Raw genomic sequence first — 21,371 nt, 5'->3', positions numbered from 1 at the left:
TAAAGAAAAAGGTTTAATTCAGAAGTATTACCTAAAATACAAAATATATGAAGATTATAACATTATGTAAAAATGTGTAATTATGCCATGAACATGTGGATTCTATCCAGTTATGTTTGACTGTAGCATACACTCTCACAATAAATTAGTATATTCTTTCATATTTTTTTGGAAGTGTCATGATGTCAAATACTACATTGATATTTCTTTTTTTTTCCAATATGTTTTTGTTGTTTGTTTTCTTTACTGTAGCTGAGCATGATGGAATGGATAGAGCCTCCCAAACGAGAACGGAAAGCAAATTATGCAGTAGATGCATATTTTAGAGATGCTTTACGTGTTAGCGAGCCCAAAGCACCAAAGGTAGGAACAATTTTTATTTTGAAACATGTGAAATTCTTTAAAGTCTACAACTTCATTTTAACTATACATTTATTTGGCAGCATGAATGTTTAGAGTATGAATTAGGAAATTCTAACATATAAACCATTTGAATGTATTTTAAGGCACCACGTCCACCCAAGCAGCCAAATATTCAAGACTTCCAGTTCTTTCCCCCTCGATTGTTTGAGCTTCTTGAAAAAGAAATTCTTTACTACCGGAAGACTATAGGCTATAAGGTAATTGTTTCTAAATATGTACAGTTTATATCTATAACTATCTGCTAAATAGTATGACTCCTAGTTATTCTCAGAAATTGCTACCAATATTATTATTACTAATATTAATAATAGCACCATTCGCTAGTAACTGTTAAGTAAACCCCTTTACTGCGTTGTGAAGGGAATGGAATGAGTTATTCTCATAAATTGCAACCAATATCATTATTACTATTAATTTCTTTTTCTTTTTTTTAATAACTTTATTCGATGTAGAAAAAACATCATAAAAGTATAAAACGGGTTAAAAGACAAGCACACTGGAAAGATGACATTAGAGATCATTTTTTTTTTTTTTTTCCGAATAAAGGGCTAAGTCCACAATCCCCAATACAGACTTGCTAAAAATTCGGTGGGGGATATGATGTACAAGGCGAAATGATACATAAATCCAAATAACAGTATAATTAAAGCCCGTCCATATCAAGTGAGCTCAAAATAACCAATGCCCACAACGGCTTATTTGACTATTTTTCATTTGGCAAGCTTTTGCCTTATCCTCCATGCATGTCCTAAAAACTTTGCTATGCCACAGGTTACACTTGAATTAGTGTCTCATAGGTTAAAATGCGTAAAGCCACCCTATGGGATGAGCAGCCCAAATAAATACAAACTGGTTTTAGCCACCTAGACCTCACTTGGCTGTATGCCCTACAAGCAAAGATGAAATGTGCTATGGATTCCGTAGGGCAAACACAGCCCGGACAGCCCTTATTTTCCATCTGGTCGCTCCAACCTTTCTGGAAATCTCGGAGAGGAAGTGTGCCGTACCTGAATTTAAGGTAGAGGACCCTATCCCCCGGGGACTCGATGAGGTCAAGGAAGGGTTCCAGTCTTGGGGTATGCTTAACATCCAAAAATCTCTCAGACAGAATACCATTCTGGTTTTTGTTGGCCATAGCAGAAATCCAGTCCCAGTAAATCCTTTTCACTAAAGGTTTGGGCGGGGGCATCTGACTCTCCCATGCTTGGTCCAAACCGATTGCACCAACTAATTTTTTGAGGTTGGACACCCAGCCGACCTTGTGACCTGCACCCAGTCTTATCAGTTCATTTAGGCCAGAGGCGTAATGGCTTAGGTCGGGGGACCTCCTAAGCCGGGTCCAGTACAGCAGGGGACGCAGCCTCGCCACTTCATTTATTGGATGTCTCCCAAGGTCGTAGCGGAGCAGGACTAGGGGGGTAGATGAAGGGAGCGAAACTAAGTCGCGAAAAAATTTATTCTCAGATCTTACTAACTCGGAGAGATTGTCGAACCCCCATAGTTCCGCCCCGTAGAGACACCCAGGCAGGGCCTTGCCCTCATATACTTTGATAGCTGGGACTACAGGCCGGCTATAGGAGAGTCTCTGATGCCTCGCTATAGCCTCTGAAATCCGTTTATGGTTCAAGACCATTTTGGTCAGATGGAGGGACCATTTCATTTTATTGTTCATCCTTACCCCTAGATAATCAAAGGCCTCTACTAACTCCAACGGGCTACCGTTCAACTTAAATTTATTCCTGAAACTTTTAGATGGTGCCAGAGCCATTAACTTGGTTTTAGTTATGTTGATAACCAAGCCTCTGGCTACACAAAACGAGGTGAAACGATCAAGGAGTTTCTGCAGGCCCATGGGGCTCTTGGAGACCAGGAGGGTGTCGTCCGCAAATAGTAGAGTTGGTGTTTTTTCAGATAAATTGAGCCCAGAGATTTTTTTCATGAATCATAAGATCATCCGGGAGGCCATCGGGACCAGCTGCTTTACCGGGCGCAATCGAGGCAATAGCTGTAAGAACCTCATTGATCCCAAACTGCTCATTCTCGAATGTGGGTACAGGAGGCTCTAATTCGTGCCCTTGCTCAAACGGAATAAGCCCTTCATCACCCATGTATAATTTCTGGAAATGGTCGAACCAATCTCGCCCCATAATATGGTTCGGTAATGGGTCAGCCCCCCTCCTTGTGCCAACATTAATGAGATCCCAAAATAGTGTGGCATCCTTAAGCTGGGCGGCAGATTTGAGTTCTTGCCAGTGCGTTTCTTCCCAAGCTCGTTTTGCTGAGGCGATAGACCTATAGTATGATTTTCTTGCAGACAGGATATTAATCTGGACCTTGGATTTTAAAGCTTTCGAGAGGTCCTGCCTCCTTTTCCTGCACTCAATAGAGTACCACAGGTTTTCGCCCTTTGGGGGGGGGACGCTTACAGCCCCGGTTCGCTTTGGCCTCGAAAAACTCGCTCACGCTGACCACGGTTGAAAGATATATTTCCTTGAGCTTTGAGGAGTGAACAGGTGAGGGGGGAGTGTCAGGGGCATCGTTGAGTAATAAGGTGTTTTCATTAATGATCTTCCTGATGCCCTCCAATGACAGTTCACATTCGGCAACCTTGGGCCATTTAAGGCGCCGATTGCAGTTGGAGGGAACAATTTCCCTCAACCAGAGGCTCCTGGTGCTAACATGCTCGCTAGGAATAAGGGCGGGATTACACAAAAAATGCATGGACAGAGGATTGTGATCACTTTCGCATCTTGGAACCACTTCCATATCGATAAAGTCGGCCCAGGATCCGACGTCCAGCAGTATGTAGTCAATACGCGAGGGCACCCTGGTTCTAGTGAAAGTTGGGGTTCCCATTGGATCAGATTTTGATCTGCCGTTGGTCACCCTCAGATTGTGCTCTAGGGTCAGAGCGTTGATTTGTATGGCTCTTGGAGACCATTTCTTTATTAGGGGGAGACTAAGGCAGGGGATTTCCCACTTGGCATCTAGGTCCCTGATGCCCTGGATGTCATCTTCACAGAGAGGCTCGAAAGTACAATTGAGATCTCCTGTGACAATTATACCTGCTGTGGAGGTAATGGCCGTAAGTTCTAAGTCCAATGATGATATAATGGGGCTTGCTTGGCCACCCGGGGTCCCTCTGGCATATACGTTGAAGATTTCCAGGCCATCTTTAAAGTCTGGCCCGGCAATAGAAATGTGGAGGATGTCCTGGGAAGAGGTTACAAGATTTCTAACAGACCAGTTCAAGTGGATGTTGACCCAAGCGAGGAGTCCCCCCGAGGGCCTGCCTCTGGGTGAACTGATGGCTGGAATATGGAAGGTGGTATAACCTGGCCTGTAGAGGGGGACTAAGCTCCATGTCTCCTGGAATAAAAGAATATAAAATTTGTCTACAAAGTCATTCCAAAGGAGGTCAGCAAGGTTTTTTTCCAAACCCGCAATATTCCAAGATAAAAGGTGGAGTAATCTTGGATGATTAAGGGGAGTATCTCTATATACATCCACCACCCCATATGGGTGAGTGGCTTCTCTTGCTGGTTGTGGCTGGGCAGAACTATCAATACAAACCCCACCCGGGTCCGTAGACAGAGAATGGTCTGGAAAACTATTATCCACTTGGTAGTGGCATTCCGGGACAGGAGAAGGGTTGTCTGGGCAATTATAAATCAGTCAATCGACCTGTCTGAGTCCAGAATCGTCGGCCTCAAGCAGGTGTGCCCAAGAAGGGGAGGAGCGGATCTGTATCGAGGAAGACTCCGGCGGAGATGTCCTAAGTTCCAGCAATAATACATTTTCTGCTAGAAAGGGATCGCTGAGTTCAATCTCAAGACAGTCCGCGTGCGCATCTGCCCTGGAAATCCTACTTACTCTGGACAAGTCGTCTCTGATGATGGATCTACACCCCCTTACATAGCGCAACCAGTGAATGGCTTTATTGAGTAATGAGTCCCTACATTCATAACCCCCTAAGCTGGCTAATTTGGGGACGTTGGTCATATACACCTTGGCCCTATTAAATGGATGATGCGGGCGAGGGCCATAGGTGGTTCTGGAAGGGGGTGGTTCAATGGAGGCTCGGGGGAGGGAAGATATGATGTGATTATGTTCCATTGGCATAGGTCTAGAGTCAGATACCGCATTCCGGGCCTCGCCTCTCGTAATATCTGCATAAGATTTAACCTTATCATTAGTGACCATCTTCTTAGCAAGCCCCTTGTTCCTATAGTCTTGGGATGGTGTTAAACGAGTGTTTAGGGTGTGTTTTATTAACCCCTGAGTATCCCTCCCAATGGGGGCAATGACCTCCCGTGATGGAAGTGCAACGGAGGTCATGGTTGGAGAGGCATGTACCTGAGCTAGGCTGTCCAGCCTTTCGATCAGAAGTGTCACCATATCCTCCAGCTTCCTTATCCTAGCCAACAGATCCAGCTCAGAGTGTCCAGCCTCTGGACCGGTGACTGGCCTTTCGCTTAAGATTGTTGCCATACTATCCTCTGGGACCAGTGTGGTAGTAATGCTAGTATCTGGGTCAAGAGGAGAAAATCTATTTGAGCATAGAGTAGGAAGGGGAGATGTCTGGGCTTGTTGCCGCGCCAACCCCCGTTCTAACAGAGGGGGTGGAGAGCTGGGCAAAACAACATCCGCAGGGTGGTCAGATGTAGCTGATAAGGGAACGTGCAAGGACTTGTTACTACTGAGCTGATTGGTAAACATTGTGGGGATAGTTTTTCTGCGTGGTTTGTTGCACGTTTTGTCACCCCTCTGTTCCACATTTTCTATGTCTTTTTGGGTGTCATTACCAAGTGTTTCCTCGCAGTCATTAACAATTCCCTCAATTCTCTCCAAAACGCAATTGAGAGCAGCGTGTGGGCTCTTTTTTGCTTTTTTCCATTTTTTAGTGCCGACGGCACCACCTCCCTCCATAGCTTTCCTCTTCCCCATAGTGATCCCCCGCAAAAGTATTACAAACTGGTAAGGTACAAGATAGATATCTTATAAATCTAAAAATGCTAAAATTTAAAAGCATAAAACCATAATAATCACAAATTAAAAACAAATAGCGCTCAAGGCAATGTATGGGTGTTGCAACAAATAACTGGTGACCACATGCAAGCCAATTATAGTAGGGCGGTTACCATAGATTACATCTAGTAGTCACAACCACAGTCCAAGTCCAAAGCATTTGAGAATGAGGACAGCACGAACCGAACAATGTACCTGGTTCCGAGCCCGTACACGAGCACCGATGTTAGAGGGGGGGCCCGGCCCAGCCTCTGGCAGCCCCTGACGGCCACAGACGGCCCGCCCTTTGCCCGGGCTTAGCCCGGCGCACACCCGCGCGCGTCCCGCGAGGCGGTAGGCGCGAGATGCAGATGAAGGTGCAGGGGTCAAGGGGGCGGGGCCTCCGCTGCTCGCACTGCCGCTGCTACTCCTGGCGTCTCCCGGGCAAAAGCTGAGACTTGCTGCTGGCAGGTATGTGCTCCCCAGGACTATTAATAATAACAATACCATTTTGCTAGTAACTGTTAAGTGAACCCCTTAACTGCGTTGTGTGGGGAATGGGAGTGCTAAGCTAGTGACTGAGCTCTCACAAGACCCATTTAGTCTGACCCCACCATATAAACTGGTTTCTGGCAGGAATACCTTGGTCGCAATCTTCTTAGCCTTCCTCAGCTGAAACATATATTTTCTGATGAATACTTCTACGAGCAGATTCCTCATGTTTTGAATATCCAAGGTGCTAGACTGGATTTAGAAACCTTTCCTTATCTTTTCAAGGTGTAGGGGGTGCCGGCTCCACATCAAAGCCAGAAGTGACATCATTGTATCACTGGAGCCATAAAGCGCCCACCCTACTGAGCAGACATCAGTTCTCTTTTTTCTGCGCCTTCAACGCTGATCTGGAGATCTGAAAGAGACAGTTAATTATAGATTCCTTACCTTAGAATTACTCCCAGGCATCAGACTGGATCCGGATAATTTATTCTTAGCAGTACCCCTGCGCGTCACTAGGTAGCTTCGGTCGACTCCACGTCCGTCATTGGCATTGTGGTCGCCCGAATGATGTCGCGGTGCCTACTTAGACACAACTCCTGCGCACTGACGTTAGTTTTTTCACTTTGTAACTAAACTTTTTTAAACATTTTATTGACTTCTTTTCCAGTCTTTGACTTCTGGTGTGCGAGGGATGTCCCATCGTTGGACCGGCTTTAAGCCTTGCGAGGCCTGTCACAGGCTGATGTGGGTTTGGACCCGCACCTCGTGTGCCTTTGGTGTTTGGAGTGCGACCACGACCCGAAGTCGTGCTCTGACTGCTGGGCCATGAATCCCAAGTCTTTGCGGGAGTGGTCCTGAAAGCTATTGGAAGCCCGGCGGTCGGCTCCACGTTGCTCCCGGTCTCGTTTGAGAGGGAGGTCTCAAGACCGCTCGCGGAGCACCCACATCTCGTCCCATTCCAAGTCTTCGTAATCCTCTGATAAGTCGAAGCACAAGAAGAAGGCGAAGAAGCACCGACGTTCTTTGCCTTCTCCCCGTCAGTCGGCTGACGCAACGGGGGATCCTGAGAGTCATCTCTCTAAGGCTCCATCTCTGGTGCCTACTTCAGGGATGACTCCGCGCCTCCTCCCCTTTCCGGGAGCCGGTGCGTCCCCTGCCCAGCTTTGTATATTTTACAAAGCCCTCCACCGTGTCTTTGGGCAGCCCAACTCCGCTGTTGCGCCTTCGGGCCCTGCGGAGCCGGTCTGGGCTCTGGGCCTTGGATACCAGCGGCTCCGGCACTGGAGGGCCCCGGTGGATCCAAACCTGGATCTGGATCGACATCGGTCGATCTTACTGACGCCGCCCCCATCCTCATCCCTGAGATGGATCCGGAGCCGGACCAACGTCGGTTGACGTTGAATCAGACGCCGGAGGGTACTTTTGTTCCCCTGTTCATCCTTGATGTTCCCTATCGCCCAAAAGGTGGTGATGAGGATTGGGAGGGGTCGCTGGACCCTTTGACAGACCAACTTGAAGAGCCAGACTTGAGAAAGGACCTGAGTGACGCCAGTGGTCTGGACATTTCGGGGCTTTGGGCCTGGAGCTTCTTTCAGTGGCAGTCAGGACTAATCTCCTGACAGAGGTGCTTCAGCCTGCGGCAACCTCCTCAAGAGCCCCTTCTGCCCTTCAACGAAGCCCTCTCTGACATCCTTCTGGGCACCTTGTCCAAGCCCAGCACAGGGGCTCCTGTGGAAAGGACGATTGCCCGCTGCCTCTGCCCGGCTCCGGACGACCCGTTTTTCCTCACCCAACATCCTTCCCCCGAGAGCTTGTTGGTCCAAGCCTCTTCTTCCAAGGGGGCATTCCCTTCTGCTCCACCAGAAAGGAAATCCAAGAAGCTGGATCATCTTGGGAAGCGCATGTCCTCTTCCTCCAGGTTGGCACTTCGGTCATTGAATACCACGTGCCTCTTGGGCTGATATTCCCATACAATCTGGGATGCGGTCACACAAGTTCTGCCTCAGTGCCGACTCACTGGGTAGAACGATTGCCACATCGATACCCCTTAGGCAATATGCCTGGTTGAGGACGTCTGGCTTTTCAGGTAATGTCCAGTCAACTTTGCTGGACATGCCCTTCGTTAGCCGTCGCCTTTTTGTCGATGAAGCAAACTCGCCGCTCGAGTGCTTTAAGGATTCTCGAGCTACAGCCAGGTCCTTCGGCCTCGCTTCCCGTCCACCTCAGTCTGCTTGTCGCCCCTTTTGTGGCTACGGAAGGGGCATCCCACCGCGTTCGGCCCAGTCCAGCCACCGATCCATGCAAGCTGCTCAGCCTCTGCGTTGCCGCGGACATGGGACTCAGCGACCTCACTGTTCTGGGAGCCAGCCGGCGGGACTGTCCACCCCCCCAAACTTAGAAGCCTCCAAATCCTCCTAGTCTTCAGGGCCATCAACTGCCAGTAGGTGGCAGGATTAGCCATCACATCCATCATGTCGGACAGGTGGGTTTTGCAAATAGTCCGAAGGGGCTACTCCCTCACCTTCAAGACTGCCCCTCCCTCCATGCCACCGTATTTCGATTGCATGTCGGAGGATCATTTGGCACTTCTCTGCTAGGAAATCTCAGTTCTCTTGGCCAAGGAAGCTATTGAAAGGGTCCCTGTGCCAGAAGTATCTTGTGGTTGCTATTCTTGTTACTTTCTGGTGCCCAAGAAGGAAAAAGGCCTGCTCCTATTCTAGACCTCATGGCCCTCAAAAGCTTCCTCCGGAAGGAGAAGTTCAAAATGCTCACGTTGGCTCAGGTCCTGTCTGACCTTGACCCTGGAGACTGAATAGTGGCTTTGGACTTGCAGGACACCTATTTCCATATTCCCGTCCTTCAAGCCAGCAGACGGTACCTACTGTAGGCCATGAGCATTTTCAGTTCACTGTGCTCTCCTTCGGCCTTACCAGTGCTCCTCAGGTGTTCACAAAAGTGATGACAGTGGTCGCCGCTTATCTGCGCAGATCAGGGGTTCCAGTCTCCCCCTATCTCGACGACTGGCTGTTTAAGGCGGGTTTGTCTCAAGCTGTCCTCTCCCACTTCCAGACTACGGCAGACCTCGTGCACTCACAGGGGGTTCACTATAAATGTGCCGAAGTCACACCTGACTCCCTCTCAGATGCTTCCTTTCATCGTAGCTGTTCTGGACACAGTGCAGTTTCGGGTCTATCCTCCCGTGCAGCGAGTCCGGAATATTCGCGCTATGATACCAATGTTTCAGCCTATATCCTGCATTTCAATGAGAATGACTTTGAAGCTGCTGGGTCTCATGGCCTCCTGCATCCTGCTGGTGGATCATGCCAGGTGGCATATGCGGGCTCTGCAGTGGAACCTAAAGTTCCAGTGGGCGCAGCATAAGGGGAATCTTTCCGACTATGGCCAGATCTCAGAGGGAACTGCACAACAACTGCAGTGGTTGTTAACGGACCAGGATTGGGTCAGAGGCAGATCCCTCTCCCTTCCCCAACCAGAACTCATAGCGGTGATCGATGCATCACTCCTGGAATGGGGAGGCCATCTGGGAGAGGTGGAGATCAGAGGATTCTGGTCTCCGGCGGAGTCCTGGCTCCACATCAAGCTGTTGGAGCTTCGGGCGATCTGCTTGGAACTGAAGGCATTCCTTCCCTCCCTCAAAGGTAAGGTAGTGCAGGTGTTCACAGACAACACCACCGCCATGTGGTAGTGCAACAAGCAAGGCGGGGTGGGGTTGTGGACCCTTTGTCAAGAGGCTCTTCGCCTTTGGACATTGCTGGAACATCAGGGCATGACCCTGGTGATTCAACACCTGGCAGGTTCTCTGTACGCCAGGGAGGACAAACTCAGCCAACGGTGCCTGGTAGATCATGAATGGCGTCTTCACTCAGAGGTGGTGCCAGGTCTCTTTCAGCGGTTGGAAGAGCCTTGGTTAGATCTGATCGCCACCGAAGAGAACGCGCAGTGTCAGCAGTTTTGCACATTGGAGTTTCCAAGGCAGCGAGTGGAGTTGCAGCCTCCTGTATGCCTTTCTGCCTGTACCACTTATGCCCGAGTGCTGAAGAAGATCTGGCGCAACTGGGCCCCAAGTCATTTTTGGGGTCTGGAGTCTGGGTCCCCGAGCTCCTGAGCATGGCCATTGATCCTCCGATCAGACTGCCCCTTTGGTTGGATCTTCTGTTGCAGCAGCAGGGGACGGTCCTCCACCCGAACCTGTCCAGCCTCCACCTCCTTGCGTGGAGATTGAGTGGCGACAGTTGACAGCTTTTGACCTTCCGCCCGAAGTCTGTTACATCATCTTGGAAGCCAGTCATCCCTCCATGAAAATGGTATACGCCTGTCAATGGAATACGTTTGTGGCATGGTGCACAGCAAAAGCTGTGGATCCCCTCTCTGCCCCTCTTTCTGAGGTTCCTTTGTTCATCCTTTCTTTGGCCCAGCAGGTACTCTAAAAAGCTATCTTGCTGCCATTTCTGCTTTCCTTCGGCTACCAGATCAGCATTCTTTATTCAAGTCCCCTATTGTAAACAGACTCTTTAAGGGCATTCTTCATCTCTTTCCTCCATCTCCTTTCATAATGCCCCAGTGGGACTTGAATCTTGTTTTAACTTATCTTATGTGTGCTACCTTCAAGCCTCTTCACAACTGTACTCTCAGTTGAAAACTGCTTTTCTTGTTGCCATCACTTCTGCTCGCAGGGTGAGTGAGCTTCAGGCTCTTTCTTCTAAACCCCCTTTCTTCTCTGTGCATCCGGACCCTTGTTTCTTCCTAAAGTGGTTACACCCTTTCACATAGGGCAAACGATCACTTGGCCCGCCTTTTTCCTCCCTCTGCACCCTTCCAAAGAGATAGGTGTGACTCAACCGTCTGGACCCTAAACATGCACTGTCCTTCTACCGTGACCGCACCAAAGATTTCCGGCTGGATGATCAACTCTTTGTTGGCTATGTGGGTTTCAAGAAAGGTCGGGCTGTCCAAAAGAATACCATCTCCCAATGGGTTGTCCTTTGTATTAAAATCTGTTACGCTTTAGAGAAAAAGGAACCTCCAGTGGGGCTGCGTGCTCATTCCACTAGGGCTACGGCAGCAACTACTCCATTGGCACGTGGAGTCCCACTTCTTGACATCTGCAGGCGACAACATGGACATCTATGCACACATTCACAAGACATTACTGCCTGGACAGCCATGTCTTGAGGGACAGCTATTTTGCCCGTTCTGTCCTCCAGAACTTTCGGGTGTGAACTTGGTTGGCAGACCATCCTCCGGGGTTGGTATTGCTGTGGTATCTATTCTAAGGTAAGGGATCTATATCTGTCTCTTTCAGATCAACAATGTAACAATGTATCTGTAAGAGACATAGGTTAGTTATAGATTCCTTACCGCCCTACCCATCCTCCCCGCTCTGCAAACTGACTTCTAGGGATAGGGACTTCCTTACGTGGCCCTAGTTGTGGCGCACCAGAGGCCAGTGTCTTTCATGGCTCTGCTCGTCTGGCATGGAGTGTCGTATCAGAACTGGCGTCAGTGCACAGGGGCGGCGTTTAAGTACGCACCGCGATGTTATCCCGGCAACCACAACACCGAGGACGGACGTCGAGTTGACAGATGCCACCTCCCGATGAACAGGGGTACTGCTAAGAAAAAAATCTCTGGAGCCAGTCTGACACCTGGGGGTAATTCTAAGGTAAGAATTCTATAACTAACCTATGTCTCTTACAGATGCATCGTTACCAAAGGTAAGTAACTTGTTCTTCGCTGATGACAATGCTGTCAAGAGTTCTTCAGAGAGTGCAAAATTCCTATAGCCCGAAAAGTCAGGTTTTGATCCATGTAGAAACTGTGAGGGCCGCATGTTGCTCAGTGACAACACAACATCTGTAGCTAGTGCGTTGGCTTGGGCCAAGACCTGTTGCCTGAGTATATATATCAGGCCATACAGGAGCGAGAGGTTAAGGTCTTTATGTCCAGGGCCAAGGATGATGGCTGGGCCAAACAATGATGATATCCTTGATCAGTGGTCCCTGGTTCTCTTACCACGAAGATGAGAGCACTGAGGCACAAACACACGAAGAAGAGGCGACACAATGGAGAGAAAGACTGGAAACTTAACTTTGATTAATGATCTTTGACTCCAACGGAGTAGTCATCAAAGCTGGAACTGTTGAAGCTTTGTCTTGATTCTGAGCCGACCCCGGTACGGCTAACTGATCCTGCCTAGGCACAGTATCCTCCACCACAACCACCTCAGGGTTCTCCCTACCTGAAGTTTCCCACTCCAGGGACAGATCCGCCATCCTTCTTAATGCTAGGTTTGAGGTATTCCAGAGAGCAGTTGTCCCCTACTTGAGTGCCTTCGGGCCCCTTGGAACCTGTAGGAGCGCAGTATGATCTTGTGCTGCTGGGGTTTGCCTCAGCCCTATTCACCCTCTTCTTGATTCTGGTCCTTCCCTTGGCCCTGACTAGGCCTACCGCGCCAATGCCGGCGCTATTTCCACACGGGCATGGCCAGTGATTGTGCCCGTGCCGGCCCCTCCTTTGATATCATCGATGCTATTACTGTACTGAACACAAAGCCGCAGCCACTCGCCTCCGAATCAAATCCCTCCTGATAACATCACTATGCCTAATAGATCCAGGAGAGGGTCACAATGCTTTTATGAGGAGCAACAATATATGGAGGAATGCAACAATAGACCTTCAAACAAAGTGACTATTTATGACCTCTTTAGCACTGACTCTGATCTTTTGGACTCTTAAAGGCCAGATAAAAAATGTGGGCCTCCATCAATTTTACTGGTCGAAACAAATATTTTTCAGGATATAGGTGATGCCAGTAGCAGAAATACCTCCCCAGAAAGGGAACTGTTGAGCTCTTTGGCAGTCCCTTCTCCCAAGATAGTTTCCTACTGTGCTGTGGTCCGGAAGGTGACAGAGGTATTCCATCTGAGGAGACTAGTTCTAACATTCTCACTCTGACAGCCGAACCTCTCTTGCCATTCAATGAGGATATTTTGGAGCTAGTCTTAGCCACTAGGGAGAGACTGACTACTGCTCTGGCCATGGACAGAGCTATAGCCAGACATTATTGCCTGTTTTGGGAGATACTTCATCCTTGTCTCTGAACTCCTCACCAGAAAGCTTCATTGTTCAAGCCTCTTGCTCCTCTGAGTTCTCCCCCGGTGCTTTGCCTGTGGCCCCAGCGTATAGGGAATCAAAGAATCAGGATGCAGTGGACAAGAACACGTTTTCAGCAGTCACTCACATATTAGAGTTCCTAAATGCCACCTGTCTCTTGGACTGATACACCCAAGCTCTTTTGGCTATGGCACATCTGGTGACCCCACAGTTATTGGGACACCTGTAGTACATTTCTTCTGAACCTGAACTGATGAGCGGGGGCCATGCAGCATCCAGTCAGAATATTCAGTCTAACCTGGACTTGGTAGCAGGGCCATGGGTTCTTGGTAAACCCTCAAATGCCATGTTGGCTCAGAAACTCTGTGCTTTCTTCTGGCATTCAATCCACCCTTATGGACCTAGAGTTGGTCGGCTAGAAGCCATTTGGGGAAAAGGAATATATTCCTCAGAGCTGCTCACAGCAAGCAGGGCAGTTGTAAACTCCCTTGGTTCACAACCCCTTCAAAGGGACTGCAGGCAGTTTAAATATTTTCGTGGTTTGCTCACAGATTCACGTTCTGCCAATGCCATTAAGAGCAGCAGCAGTCCCAGTAACTTCTACTGCAGAAGTAGAGGGGTCATGAATTTGGCTGGCTCTGACTCTCCCAACAGCCATCCTACTCTTCCCCCTGCTTATCCCCTGCCAGGAAGCAGCTCTAGTTTTGAGACCAGTGTGAGGCAGTGTCCTCTTTTCTAATGTCATACCCATGAGTCCTCTAAATTGTAGAAGAGGGTATGCCCTACTATAAGAAAGTGGATCTTATTTTCGGGTGGTCGGTGGATCAGTAAGAACACCAACATATCAGGGTGAGCCCAAAATGTCACTTAATCAACCTGAACTCAATCCTTTGGTAGCTATGGCAAAGAGCAGGCAGGCTTAGCTTAGGGCAGTGTGTAAAGTATGTATGCAGTTCCCCAAAAAGTATTAAAGTCAACACATCAGAAAAAAAACCTCCCAAGCCAATTTAGAAGAGTAGAGTACATTCTATTAAAAAGAAAGAAACCAAAATCACAAAAGCCAATGTGGTGAACCAAAGATATGAATTTTTAAAGGTGTAAGTCAAAATAGCACCTAAAAGCACTAAGCAGGGTCAAGACTGATGTGTGTCCCATTCTTACTGTGTAACTGGAACCAAGCTATACCTGGCTGATGAGCCCTAACTAGAGCAAAACCGGTCCTAGGTTTCTTGTGTTCCAGTTCAGGGAGGACCTAGGATGGCATTTTGGGCTGGAATCTTTGCATTAGAGCAGGGTAAAAAATGATTTCCAGCTGGCTGGGTCCAAACTGAGGTGGCATATTGTGCATAATATGAAGGACTGAGGTGCGGCCTGAGTAATTAACTGTGGCAGATTAATTCAAGCAGTCAGAATCTGCCTCCACTAGTTTGTCTTAAGCACAAGTTGTGCACCTTTGTTTCCTTCTATTTTAGTGGAATCCAGCTGTCAGGCTCCAGATGGCTCCATGCCCGGATGATAAATGAACAAAAGAAGGGGTGATGGCGCTTTAAATCAGACCTTTGTTTTTGGCCCAGTTGAAATCTAAAATCAGAAAGCTGCCTGACAACTTGAAGGCAGAGTTGAATGTGTCATGTTGTCAGAAAAATGATATCAGGACAAATTCAGCGTGTTTCCCTTTGCCGTCAAGATCCAGTCCAGAAATAGCTGCCAGAAAGAAAATCCCTCCTACTTTCCAGCAATAATAGAATCACATTATTTGGTGATACTGTATTCGCATTTTGCAGCTCAGCAATAAGACCGATATCTCTTTCTCTCAGCTATTTTACATCTATCTACCACAGTTTTATAGGGATCTCTGGCTGTCTAAACATGTGGTTTAGCCCAGGGTCAGAGAATTCAGAAATCTGCAGGGAAAGGGTTTCTTCAGTGAGGGGAAGAAAGCTCGAAGAAATGCCTATACCCTTGCTCTCTGCTGCAGAGTGCCTTCCATAATACCACAGTTCAGTTTCAGTTTATTGTTATAAGTCAATAAAAACCGCCACAATATTTTACAATTGATACAGGATAAAAATGAATTTGCAATAAAATACATCGCCTTTCTAATTGATCCCTGCACATTATTTTGCAATTAATACTAAATAATGTGGTGCATGTGGAGAGAAAGGCGGTGTTTGTAGCCAGGGGCTGCCCCGGCAAGTGGAATAAAGTATGGGGAGCTTGGAACCACTACAGAGGTGATGTGTGTCCCCCGCCGAGCAGATTAACTGCTGATGAGGCTCATGTAAGCCCCTAACCGTTACGAAACTCTGTTCGAAACATGTATTGATTTGTGTACTTTGTGCCCGATTGTAACCGATGACGCCTGCCAATGAATATCTGCTGTATGACTGTCGAATTGGTTTAATAAAAAGAAAAACAAAAAAAAAATACTGAATAATGGAACATGTTTAAAATACGTTACTTTTAAAATCAATCTGTTTTCTAAAATGAGCAAGTTGATATTACACGAATACAAGATAACAAAACGTTCTGCATCTCAACATGTTATTACATTTCCTTCAATTGTAACCAAACACATTCAGCTAGATTATTGTAAAGTGGCTTATGCATCAGTAAAAAAATGAAGTGCTAGTTTTAATTTATACAAGGTATCAGAGTTCCATACTTATGTGGATGTCGTATTGTTATCTTCTACGCACAATCAACTATTTGTTTAGACAGAGTTTCTCATACTAGGGTTACACCCTTGGAATTCTTTTTGATTGATTTATCATGTGATTGTAAAAACTTCAAAGGTTTGCAATTTAGCTGGGGGTCCATAGAGTCAAGGCTCATCATGATTGCTGTTCTGCAGGTACGAACCCCGTCTCATTAAAGAAGCGTCTTAGGAATATGAGGCGTGCATTATTTAGTGTGGAACATATGCAAACCAAATGCAAAAAATCCTCTTTAGGTGCACCGCATGACCTGCACGTTTTTGGGCCTATGTATCTCCATGGGGGTTTATCTGCTAAGGATGGCAGTTCTCCTAAGCGTATAGCCAATAACTTTTTCTTGAGATACGCCGGATACGTTAGAAGAAGGTATGCTGCCGGTTTTAAGGAGATGTATATTTGAATTGTCATCCAGGCATGTAATCGCCACGAAAATATGTGTTTGAGGCATATGAGCTGCAGATTACACACTTTTGCATAGATCGCCATCTGGTGTTGGGCCCGGATGTTTGCAGTTTGTTTTTCCTCTTGGAAAGTCTTTGGAAGTCACGAGGTCGGTGACTCCTCCCTTGGTCCGTATTGCGCATGGGCTTCGGCTCCATCCTCAGATTGTTTTTTTCCGCCATCGGGCTCGGATGAAATACTTCGCGCTCCGGTTCCGAACATTCCAGTTCGACGATCGAAGCGGAATCCTCGCTCTCCGCGGTATTGTTTAGATACTGATCTCCTCAATTACCTTCTTCTTCCACACACCTTCGATTCCAGTCATCGACGGCGGCCTTCGGGCCTATCCAGGCTCCGGTCCCGGCTGATGGAAAGAACTCCATTCAAGAAGTGCCCTCGATGTGGGTCCAAATTCCCCCACACCGATCTTCATGAGGTGTGCAACCTCTGCCTCTCCCCTGAACACGAGGCTCGAGACTGTCCCGCCTGCAAGTCTTTTAGATCCAAAAAGACTATTCGAGATCGAAGGGCCAGACGAAAAATTGCGCACTCCTCGACTTCCGTTCCAGTCGACATCTTCGGGGACGACGTTGAAGCTCCGGGACAGCAGCACACCGAAGAGGACCTCGTCAGCGCTTCCGAAGGCGACGACTCGGATGTGGAGGACATCACCCCGGCGCAGAGGGTCGTGAGTAAAATACCCCCTCCCACACCCGCGCCGACACCCAAAAAGGCTTCAGTCACGCCTTCGCCTCCGGGCCTAGGCAAGATCAAAGACACTGCTTCCAACACCCCACCTTCGGGCCCGGTGAAGACGCCAAGTAAGCCTTCTGGCGGCTCGGGCTTGAGCCAGCCTGCCAGCAGTGTCGAAAAACAGCCTTCGGCACCGAAGAAGAGATCGGCCTCTACCTCGACACCGAGCTCCGCACCAAAGCCCTCGGTGTCCAAACCCAGCCTCTCGGTGCCGACCAAACATCATAAGGCCCTCGGCACCGACACTCCCGCGCCGAAGCCTGTCTCGGCACCGAACAAAAAATCGGAGGTTCCAAAAAAGCACGGCACAGACAAGCCTAAAAAGCCATCGGCCCCGAAATTGTCGGCGCCGACCGAACAACCAGTGTCGCAAGAACTTTTTACACCGGATCCTTTGCAAAAGACACTTACCAAGGATCCAAAAACTGGACATTTGGCACTGTCTTCTAAAAAGAGACATTTGGACAAATCAGCTCCACCTCCACCTCCAAAGAGGAAGGACTGTGCTACCTCCCCTTTCAGAGTGCCTTCCCCACCTCCTCCACCTTCTCCACCCTCTCCACCTCCGCCCCTCCACCTTCTCCACCCCTGCCTCATCGCTCTCCGACCCCGTCTCCAGACCATGATGATCAGGGGGACCCATACTACGACCCAGCAGATGTGCCACAGGACCCTACCCCTACAAGATCCCCAGACCCATGGGATGATTATAATAATCCAGACATCCCAGATGCCCTACAAGATGACCTTTATCCATCCAGGCCATCTCCACCAGAAGACTCATTAGGTTTTCACCACCTACTTCAGAGGGCGGCAAATTATCACGGGGTAGAGCTACACACTGACCCAGTAGAGGAAGATTTCCTCCTAGACACCTTTGATACTGCACATAGGTCTGCTGCTATACTACCTATGCTCAAAGGGGTAATAAAACATGTGCAAGAGGTTTTTGAAGACCCAGTCAGGGCTAGGGTCCTAAACCCACGCATAGAGAAAAAGTATAAAGCTGCCCCCACAGATCCTGCATACATCAAAGGGCCAGCGCCACTGGATTCCCTAGTGGTATCCACTGCAAGGAAGAGATCAAATTCCCAGGCGTCAGGCGAAGCACCACCGCCTGATAAAGAGTCAAAGCTCCTGGACGCATCAGGAAAACGTACTGTGTCACAGGCAGCCAATATATGGCGTATCACCAACACTCCAGCGCTATTGGCCCGATACGACAGAGCGCATTATGATGAACTAGAAACCATCATGCACCATCTCCCAGAAAAATACAAAAATAGGGCCAATGAATTAATTCAAGAGGGTAAGACCATAACTAATACCCCTATACGCTGTGCCTTAGACGCAGCAGACACAGCCTCCAGGGTCATTAACACTAGTGTCCTCCTCCGTCGCCACGCTTGGCTCAGAGTTTCAGGCTTTAAACCTGAGGTACAAGCCTCCATATTAAACCATCCATTTGACCAAGAACATTTATTCGGTCCAAAGGTAGATGACGCCCTCGAGAAGATGAAGAAAGACACAGATACGGCGAAATCTATGGGAGCCCTACAGTCACACCCTCCTAGGCGCTCCTTTCGCCGCTCTTCCTTTTGGGGCATGGGCAGAGGCTACTCCTCAGATAGCGCGTCCAAGTCCTACAAATCCCCTCCTCAGTCCACCTTCACAAGGGGTTATCAAAGAGGCGGTTATAGAGGCAATAATAATAAAGGCAGAGGCAAAACAAATACCGCCCGCTCTGCCACACCGCCTACCCAATGACTTTCCCCTGCTCCCTCCAGACCATCCCCCTCGGGGGCAGACTACAAAATTTCCTTCACGAATGGGAGTCCATCACATCAGACAAATGGGTGACCCAAATTATTCGTTCAGGGTATTGCCTAGAACTCACATCTACCCCCCCCAACATTCCCCCAGGCAACGTCCAATGTCACAAGAACATTCCACGTTACTAAAACAGGAGGTAATCTCCCTCTTACAAAAACACGCAATAGAACAGGTCCCCCACATCAGCAAAATGCAGGGGTCTACTCCTTATATTTTCTGATACCAAAAAGAGACGAGACTCTACAACCTATCTTAGATCTCCGACCTCTAAACACATACATACATTCGGACCATTTTCACATGGTAACACTTCAGCAGGTACTTCCGCTCCTCTCCCAGAACGACTTTCTCACCACACTGGACTTGAAAGACGCATACTTTCACATTCCGGTACACCATGCCCACAGAAAGTACCTCAGATTTGTAGTGGACGGGCAACACTACCAGTTCAAGGTGCTCCCATTCGGGGTCACAACAGCACCAAGGGTATTCACCACGTGCCTAGTGGTAGTGGCGGCACATCTCAGAAGACAGCACATTCACGTCTTCCCATATTTGGACGACTGGCTGATAAAAGCCGCGTCCTACTACCAATGTGTACACCACACCGCCACTACAATCCAACTACTTCACCAACTAGGCTTCACGGTGAACCACCAAAAGTCCCAGCTAACACCATGCCACATAAAGCAATACCTCGGTGCCACCATAGACACCTCAAAAGCCATAGCCTACCCCAATCCGGCCAGGATTGCAAGCATTCAGGCTTTGCGTCAAAAATTCATACTTCAACACTCCCTCCCAGCAAGAGTGTTTATGCAACTGATAGGGATGATGGCCTCTTGCATTTTCATAGTGCCTCATGCAAGACTCCAGATGCGTCCACTCCAAGAGTGCTTAGCGCACCAATGGAACCAGGCCCAGGGGCAACTGACAGATCTGGTGTTGGTAGACGGTCGCACCCATCGCTCTCTGCAGTGGTGGAACACCACAAATCTTTCCAGAGGTCGACCGTTCCTGGACCCGGTTCCACAAATAATCCTAACAACGGACGCATCGCTCTCCGGCTGGGGAGCTCATCTACTACATTTCACAGTGCAGGGCACATGGACGCCGCAACAAAAGTTACTCCACATCAACCATCTGGAGTTACTGGCAATCTTTCTAGCCCTAAAATCCTTTCAGACACAGATTTTAGGAAAGGCAGTCCTTATTCGCACAGACAACATGACGGCCATGTACTACATTCAAAAACAAGGCGGCACACACTCTCCACAGCTCTCTCAACTACCACAAAGCATATGGAGATGGGCAATTCCACACAAAATCTTTCTCCTAGCCCAACATATCCCAGGAGTCCAAAACACCATAGCAGATCTGCTCAGCAGACAGACGCAGCAGATCCACGAGTGGGAACTTCACCCACAGGTTCTTCACCCATTCTTTCAGATGTGGGGGCATCCACAGATAGACCTCTTCGCAACCCACGAAAACAAAAAATGCCCAAGCTTCGCCGCCAGATACCCACACCAATTGTCCAAAGGCAATGCAATATGGATGAACTGGTCAGGCAAATTTGCGTATGCCTTTCCACCTCTCCCACTAATTCCATTAGTGGTGCGAAAGCTACAGCAGCACTCCCTCACACTCGTTCTAGTAGCTCCAACATGGGCCAGACAACCATGGTACACCACGCTGCTGGAACTCTCGGTAGTGCCACACCAAAAGTTACACCTCTCACCATGCCTCCTAACCCAGAACCATGGAGAGATCAGACACCCCGACCCAGCTCAACTCAACCTTGCGATCTGACTCCTGAGATCCTAGAATTCGGATACCTTAACCTTCTCCCTGACTGTATGAATGTCATCAGAGAAGCTAGACGCCCTACCACTAGAGCCTGCTACGCTGCAAAGTTGAAAAGATTTGTTGTTTATTGCCATAACAACACAATCAACCCTCTAGACGTATCTATACAGCACATCATATGCTACTTGCTACATCTACAAAGGTGTAACCTAGCATATACATCCATTCGGCTACACCTCGCAGCAATTGCCGCTTACCTACAAAACAGACAGCACCTATCACTTTTCAGAGTGCCTGCCATTAAAGCCTTCATGGAAGGCCTAAAACGAATAATTCCCCCCAGAGTGCCACCCTCACCTGTGTGGAACTTAAATATAGTGCTCACAAGGCTAATGGGACCGCCTTTTGAACCCTTGCTTAAATGCGAACTGCAATTTCTCACATGGAAAACAGCTTTCCTTGTAGCCATCACCTCCCTTAGAAGGGTCAGTGAAATACAAGCACTTACTATACGAGAACCTTTTCTCCAAATGCACCCGAACAAGGTTGCCCTACGTACCAACCCAAAATTCCTACCCAAAGTCATCTCACCCTTTCATCTAAACCAATCGGTAGAATTACCGGTTTTCTTCTCGCAACCTCAAACGGTTGCAGAAAGGGCTCTACACACACTGGATGTTAAAAGGGCCTTGCTTTACTATATCCAGAGAACACAACCTTTCAGAAAGACAAAGCAACTGTTTGTCTCTTTCTCTCCAC

At 48.3% G+C, this 21,371-nt stretch overlaps 1 protein-coding gene across 2 annotated transcripts in view; it reads left to right on the top strand.

The window, feature by feature from the left end:
* The window catches only part of LOC146829460 (SWI/SNF-related matrix-associated actin-dependent regulator of chromatin subfamily A member 1), a 1,967,301-nt gene that overhangs the window by 1,448,894 nt on the left and 497,036 nt on the right, over positions 1-21,371 (top strand). For both annotated transcript variants that reach the window (XM_085608144.1, XM_085608145.1), the window contains 2 exons: positions 253-363; positions 507-620. In XM_085608144.1, coding sequence (XP_085464270.1) covers positions 253-363; positions 507-620 — 225 coding nt within the window. The remainder of the gene's footprint in view (positions 1-252; positions 364-506; positions 621-21,371) is intronic.

This window comes from Triturus cristatus, chromosome 5_2 (assembly GCF_964204655.1).
Source record: "Triturus cristatus chromosome 5_2, aTriCri1.1, whole genome shotgun sequence".
Lineage (NCBI taxonomy): Eukaryota > Metazoa > Chordata > Amphibia > Caudata > Salamandridae > Triturus > Triturus cristatus.
The sequence above is the reverse complement of the archived record's forward strand: the minus strand, read 5'-3'. Positions and strand labels throughout refer to the sequence as shown.